General features: G+C 37.8%; 1 protein-coding gene across 1 annotated transcript in view; it reads right to left on the bottom strand.

The window, feature by feature from the left end:
- LOC106463394 (latrophilin Cirl-like) overlaps positions 1-7836 on the bottom strand; it is a 122064-nt gene that overhangs the window by 24724 nt on the left and 89504 nt on the right. The window contains exons 9-10 of the mRNA XM_022390872.1: positions 6426-6609; positions 5023-5166 (exon numbers count right to left, since the gene is read on the bottom strand). Coding sequence (XP_022246580.1) covers positions 5023-5166; positions 6426-6609 — 328 coding nt within the window. The remainder of the gene's footprint in view (positions 1-5022; positions 5167-6425; positions 6610-7836) is intronic.

Below are 7836 nucleotides of genomic sequence, written 5' to 3'. Positions count from 1 at the left end.
AGATAAATATAGAAACTCAATCCCAGCAGAAGGAAAGTGGGTAATAGAGGATGCATCCCATGATGTAGAATGGCTAGGGTGCGACAGACCATACTCAATAAGTCAACTACATCCAAAACCTCTTCGCTGAGTGACCCACTACACAGAAGGAAGAATCGAGGGAGAAAGATGGATAGCCCCAAACCTGTGTGAAGACTTATGTTGATTGGTTCACTCAATATCCAAAACTAGCCCATGGGGTACCAACATCTGCATGAGGGCACCCAACTGAAGGGGTGAACTGCATGTAGACGTCTCACTCTGTGTTATGTGTCACTCAATCTTGAGGACTTTACACCTTCTACATCAGCAGAACACCACCACCTTGCTCTGAACTGAATGGTTATAGCCATCTATGTGGAACCAATCCAGCAGGATGCCTCCTTGGTCAACCACCACAGCAGCTCGGAATTGGCAAGTGGTAAGGACTCCCATACTCCACTGGATGAAAGGGGATGGGAAAATGTGTTGGAGAGTCCAGAAGAATTGCTATACCTGAAACAGTGCAATAGGTGATCACAAAACCCTAATTTGAAACCAAACCATACTGATTTCTTCAACTGAGTTATGGCAGGGAGAGGTGAAACAAAGAGCACAAAGCAATGGGCTCAAATGGAGATAAAGTAAGGGAATGGAGTCCCATATTAATGTTCAATCTGGAAGTACCAGATGGCTAGGTGGCCAATGGATCCAGAAAGAACAGATCAAAATGGCAAGGACAGGAGAAAGAAAGACCCCACAGTAATGGGAAAAATGGAAAGCATGGGATAGGGTTGCCTGATAACCCAATATCGAGGAGACCAAAGACCCCTTCTCAAAAAGCCACATAAGAAACTCAGAGATACCAACATAGGACGAGAAGCTGAGATACCCTGAGCCAGGGCCCAGGTGTGAAAAACATTCCATTTCTGTTGATACACTGCCATGGATGAAGGATGAATGGAATGAGCTAAATGAGATGCTACCCAACATGAGAAACTGAATCTCCTCACCAGAGACTGGACAAAAGCCAAGCATGAAGATGGGGGATGCAGAACCAGCAACTAGGGTTGACGAAGAAGTTCAGGGAATAAAAGAAGAGGAATAGTAGCTGGAGTAATTGAGTAGAGCAGGCCAGTAAGGAGCAATTAGAAGGACTTTGAATGGATAAAAAAGACTACCCAATGAAGCAATCGGATAGGAGGGTAAATATAAAGGAACTTGATTGACCAATCCTGGCTGCAGGCATTTATAGCCAAAGCCTAAGGATGGGGAACCAGGGAACAAAACAAAGCTAACTGGTGATTGAGGGCAGTGGAAAATGCATTGATATGAGGAATATCCCACCGATCACAAAGCCACTGAAAAACAAGGATGAAGGGACAACTCCTTCGTGGAAAACCTGATTGGGTCAGGAAAGATGATCTGCCACAAGTTTGAAAGCACCTATGACATTTTTAATTTTAAAACAGCTCCTATAAGTAGACAGAATTTATCATTTATCAACATTGAAAATGTATTTCCAATAGATACTTACCTCCTCTCAGATATTAACTATTTGTGCAAAATTTTTTTGCTCATCACTAGCCTTGAGACTCCCATCTAAACTCACTTGTTTTCACATACTACTGCTACACTGTAGCATACAAATGAGCATGCAACAACCCTCCATCAATAGGAATGTGACACACCCTCCTCGCACAACTATACTGATTGTTCAATCACCACTTCAATATTAGGTAAGAAAGGATGCATTAGGGATGATGTGTGACAGGAGGTAATTATCTACCAAAAATAAATTTTCTGTGTTGGAAAATGTTAACTTCCAATACAATACCTTAGCTTTGCTAATATATTAGCTAGAATCTCACAATGAAGTGGTGGTGGGACCTGTATAAAAGTTATCTAGATGAGTTCCCTTTGGGAAGTGCCCAAAGAGAACCCGTGAAGTGTTGACACCCTATACCATGAAAAGTAAAGGGGGCACGCACGGGTATTTTTCTTCCAGTCCATGCTAGGAGAAGGGTCCCAACCATCTTCACCTCTATACGAAGAAGCAAACGGTTAAAGTAACCTCCATTCTACCAACCTAGGAAGTGCCCATGTGTGCTAACCCTGTACACATCCAGCACCAGGCCACCCAGGAAACTGACATCTGGGCAACATTAGAATGGTGGAAAGAAAATGTGGGTGGTTGATTCCAATCCAAAAACATGTGGCATTGAGAATTTTTCTTCTGTTCTATGGTAGGAGGAGAGCCCCAACCAACAACATGAGTGAGGACTATGTTAGCGAGTTCTGTGCCTATTCAACACCAGACCATCTGGGAACTAAGATCCAGGAAGCAGCAGGATGGGGAGAAAGCCAATCAGAAGAGTGAACTGTATGTGGTGGGTCATCTTCAGTCCAAAAAAGGCAATATTGGGAAATTTTCGTTATTCCTCAGTAGGATTAGGGTTCAAATCATCTACACAAACAGAACACCACTGCCCTACTCTCCACTGAGTGGATTAGGTCACACACAGGAGGAAGCCTTCAAATCCACCACCCCAGTAACTAGGATCTGGTGAATGGCAAGGACTCCCATACTCAACTACAAGGAGGGGGTGAAAGCATGTTGGGGAGCTCAGAAGAACAGTGCAATGGATGACCACAAAACCCTGTTTTTAAAATAGGCCAGTCACAGTTTATTCAACTAGAACTACAGAGATGGGCAGTTATCCCAACACTGCTTTAATCATGATAGTCCATGAGTAGGTATAGTCTAGATAGGGCCTTGTTTGGCAAATAAAGTAAGGAAACTTCCAGTGGCCTTGTGGAATACCCCATCTCACCAGTAAGCATTGCAGACCACACAAAACCCATGCATGAAAATGGAGTGCCGATGCTGCCAGATGTGAGAAGGAGGAATGAGGATGAAGGAGTATGGAGCATGACAGAGGTAGTGAAAAAGAAAGGAGAAAGTTCAATAGAGGAAACCATGGCCGAATCATCCAGTATGAAGCAATCAGGAAGCTGGAAAAATGTGACTATAAAGGTAAGTATCCGAGACATCAACCTTGGTCATCCACAGACCTGGACTGAAGGACCATCTGAAGGTGAGAAAATACTCCGTGGTAAAACAAGGGAGGTCAACAAAGCAATTGAGGTTCGAAAGATCTATAACTGGATACTAAACCCCTGTTTTCCAGGGATGATGTACAGAGGATAATAAAAATCTGGAAAAAGAAGGAAAACCCAATCAATAGCATCTTTTGCCAAGAGATCCAACACTGCTTCGTACAGATGTTTGCAAAAAACTGGATCCCAAGGAGAGGGGAAAAAGATGGGAACAGGAGACAAAGGAGATAACACTTGAAGGACCCAACAATCAACTGCAAGTTGATGCCACAGGTCTGCAAACTGAGCCAACCATGCACCTACCATACCAGAAGAAAGGAAGCTGGAGGACAGGATACAGTAAGATGTGCAGGAGAGGCTTGCAATAAACAATAAACTAGAGAACAAATGGAAGAGTGTTGGTACACAGCCTCCATAAAAGATTCCAGAGAACCCCTAAAAACAGACTAGCGAAGGAAACAAACCAAACAAAGGTCCCAGAGGTAAGAGGCCAGTGAATGCACTTCAGAAAGTAGGGCATCCCTGTCTAATAAGTCCCAACAACGAAGTCACTATGTATGGAGAGATAAAGCAGAAATAGATAAACATGCCATCGTAGAAAAGAAACAAGAATGATTGTCTGCTGAAAATCCTTCAGGTGAACAGTGGATAGCCTCAGAAAGAAGGTGAATAGAAGAGTTATTGTAATAAAGTAGTAAGCCAGAGACAAAGATGAGAAGATTAGGATAAGGACAAATGAAGAGAAGATAAGGGATCTGACCCCAAGACTTGAATAAGCAAACCCAAATTCTGAGAGTCAAGAACCCTAAACTCAGCCCACTGATAGATCAAGAAAGGAAAAATGAGGTATGTTGGCTCCAGCATGAAGGTGAAAGAGAAACTGACCAGCATGGACCTGAATATTGGTAGAAGGAGTGAAAACAAAAGAATCAGTAACAAGGCCAGAATGCAGCAGGGAAGGGGAAGAATCAAAGAACACAGAAGCAAGGAACAAAATGTAATAAACCTGAGAAACCTTATCCAAGAAGGATGAGAAATGGACCAGAAAGGTGCAGCAAAATCAGATGGAGAAAAATGGTTGTCAAAATCACTATCCTCATGAATCAGATCCACAGGTAAGGGAATTTCTGTCTCCAGGTCACAAGATGGATCAGGCTGCATGTAGGTCTATAGACTCACTATGGCCGACACCTTTTTGACAGACAGAGATTAGCCTGATGCCATTGCTGTAGTCTGTCCAGCATGAATAAGATCTTGTGGATCCATGCTAGACAAAGTAGCATTAACATCAACTTATGAGTTCATAATGTGGAAAGGAAGAAGGAACAATCAAAATAATCATTCCACAATCCAGATAAAGACAAAAAGAAAATGTCAGAAATTGAAGTTTAAACCTCTGGCAAAAAAATACATGTCTCAACAAGTGAGTGCAAAATTGAGAAGTGATAATTGTACAATCAGAATAGATGGAATCACCTCTACTAGAAGAGTGTGTCACACTACTGTTGTCACCTTCTCACTTGCATGCTACAGCACAGCAATAGCACATGAAAACATGAGAGTTTAGGTGGAGGCCTCAAGCTAAGTGTTGAGTGAAAAAATTGCAAAATCAGAGGGCAGCACAAGGAGGTAAGATATAGTATCAGAATTTGGTATCAGGGAGTTTTAATTTTAAAGTTAATATACAGACTTTCAGATATCACTATTTTCACATTAATATTTTTCAATTTATTAATTTGATAAAAAAGTTTAGGTTTTATTTTAAATCACCAAATCATTCTTTACATTAAAGAATGCATTCATAATAATTAATAAATGCTTCAAACAACTTTTGTGAGTTTCATATAGAGAAAGAAACAGTGTTATATTGATTATTACATTCACCTGTTTTGGCATGCTCTAGTTGTGATTGTGCTGGCAAGTACAAAGAATCCTTCATGTGTTTCCATGGGGTGTCCATGATATCTTCTGGACGAGGGAAGGTGATATCTTTCACTTCATGAACTTCAATCACTTGTACAGAAGCCACTGTAGAAAACAATCGTAATAAAAAAAAGGTGTATAATCTCAACTACGCAGATCACTAGTCAAACCTGTCTGTTTTACAATGTACTGCTTATTTATAGAAACTAATTGGTAATTATGGTATTATATGTTCTGCCAGCACATCTAATTAGTTTGATAATGAAGCAATTCATATGTTGTACTAATATACATCTTATAAAATCATTAAGATAAATTAAAAATTATATTTAACTCTCCATTATTCCACGCATGAAAATACCAGTATTTCAAGAAAAAGAATGAAAAAATGATTCAACAAAATATATGGGTAACATAGTATGTATTTTTTGTTCCAAATTTTCACTTACATCCTCTGTAATACTATTTTATGTTTAGAGCTTAGAAACAACTTTATTAGTAGGTCAGAATGTGTAAAAAACACAAGAGGGTTATACAATGACACACAATATTTTGAGCATAACAATTTTAATTCAAGTAGAAAGGAATAAAATGTGCAACACTAACAGAATGTGTAAAAAAGACAAGAGGGTTATACAATGACACACAATATTTTGAGCATAACAAATTTAATTCAAGTAGAAAGGAATAAAATGTGCAACACTAACAGAATGTGTAAAAAAGACAAGAGGGTTATACAATGACACACAATATTTTGAGCATAACAAATTTAATTCAAGTAGAAAGGAATAAATGTGCAACACTAACAGTAAATATAATGTTAAAACCTCTGTTCTCTAGCAGAATATAACAAAATGTGCTAATATTATGATGTCACAGGATGATCATTTTATTAACCCGATGACAAAGCTGTAATATTACTCTTAAACAATTTTTACACAACATATCATGTCATGCTAATTTATAGGATTAAAAAATGGACAAATTTATTCTGTGTTTCAAAATATCAAAATGTCAGCGCACAACAAAAGTTAACATTTTCATTACCAATAGGTACTTACCTCTCTCCCACAAAGCTATATCGATCATCTTTCTGCTCTCCTAAGTATTACTAAAAAATTAACACTCAGCTCACCAGTCTACACACCCCACAAATTTCGTGCTACTTTTAAACATGTATATAGCATGTGACCACCCCCACCAATATTAATGCACCATCTATATTGAAATTTATGTTAATCAAAATCTTTATATACCTGAATTAGATATGGCATTTAGAAAAACATTCCAAGTTGCATGGTTTTCAACATTACAGATGTTTATATATATACACACATTTAATATAGTAAACAAGAGAAACGTACACAAGTTTTTTTGAGTACGTCGAAAAAGAGCTCCTCCTTTCTGCATATCAGCCAATAAATGTGCATTCTCTTGTAAGCCTAGTAAGAGATCAGATGCCACCAATTTCTGCTTATCATGAGGTAATTCTTGCCATGACTCATCCTGCATCTGGTCCAACAAGTTGTTTCCAACATCAACAACAGACTAAAATTAAAACAAAGATATTTAACATTGTTAAATATATATACCTTATATTGTTACAAAATACATAATAACAGCTTCGTATAGATAGTAGTTCTTACTACATATTTTAATGACATTCATTTTTATGTACAGTAACAGAAATAAACAATTTTGAAATAACTATTACAGGAGAAAGATTTGTTACATAAAAGCATCGAAGCTTAATTAGGTCTACAGACTTAGAATCAGATGAACTATAAAGATAGAATACAAATATATAACTACATACACTAGTATTTGGTGTGCAAGCTCAAAAATTTCTTTAGAGCAGGATTTTTGGTCAACATACTGTTACAAAATTTATTGATGAAAGTACATCTTTCATTAATATATTCTGTAGCATGTCACACAAGTCCACATATCTTGGTTGCTTCACAACCTGCTCTTTATTCCTGTTAGTCCAAAATCATTCAGATCTGAACTCTGTGCAGGATAAGGAATGAGTTCTAACATTCCAACTACCAATTTCCTCTCCTAGTAGGTTCTCACCACATCAGTCTTATGCCTAGGATCATTATTCTGTCGAAACACAATTAAGTGCATTCCTAATGTAATGCCATAGTTCACTGGGATCTGTTTGTACATCTTTACTGTCAATATTTCATCAAATATCACTAAGTCTCCAATACTGTTGTAGGAATTACCACAAATAAGCTACATAAATTCACCCCTATATTTTTTTGTAGCTGTTGTACATTGGTAGTGGTACTGTTCCCATTTTTGTTTTTTATATGTTGCTTTTCTTTATTGCTGAATAACTTAAATTGAAATCATTAGTAAACACAGCAGTTTATCAGATCTGTTCATCCCACTATTTCATTTCCATCGCCAAATTTCAGCCTTTTCTTTTGGTTCTCTCGACAGCAAAGGTTTCTATACCACCACAAGCTCATTAAGGCTCTACTGGGCCAAATTGTTTCTTACAGTCCTTTTAGTGACTGAGACACCTGTATTTAAAATGAGGTTATTGGCTAGTGTCAGAATTTATAATATAATTCGTCTATTTCACCAAATAAAAGGCTTTTACTTATACTTCTTAATAGTATAAATATATACAGTGTTGTTGTTGGGCTTTGGATTCTTCTACAATAGATGTCTGCAACTTGTTGGTGATAAATTCAATGTTAAATGAACAGCACACACTTCACTAGTTTACAAAATAATATATATATATATATATATATATTC

Source organism: Limulus polyphemus, unplaced genomic scaffold (genome assembly GCF_000517525.1).
Source record: "Limulus polyphemus unplaced genomic scaffold, Limulus_polyphemus-2.1.2 Scaffold1395, whole genome shotgun sequence".
Lineage (NCBI taxonomy): Eukaryota > Metazoa > Arthropoda > Merostomata > Xiphosura > Limulidae > Limulus > Limulus polyphemus.
This window is presented reverse-complemented; position numbering and strand designations above follow the sequence as displayed.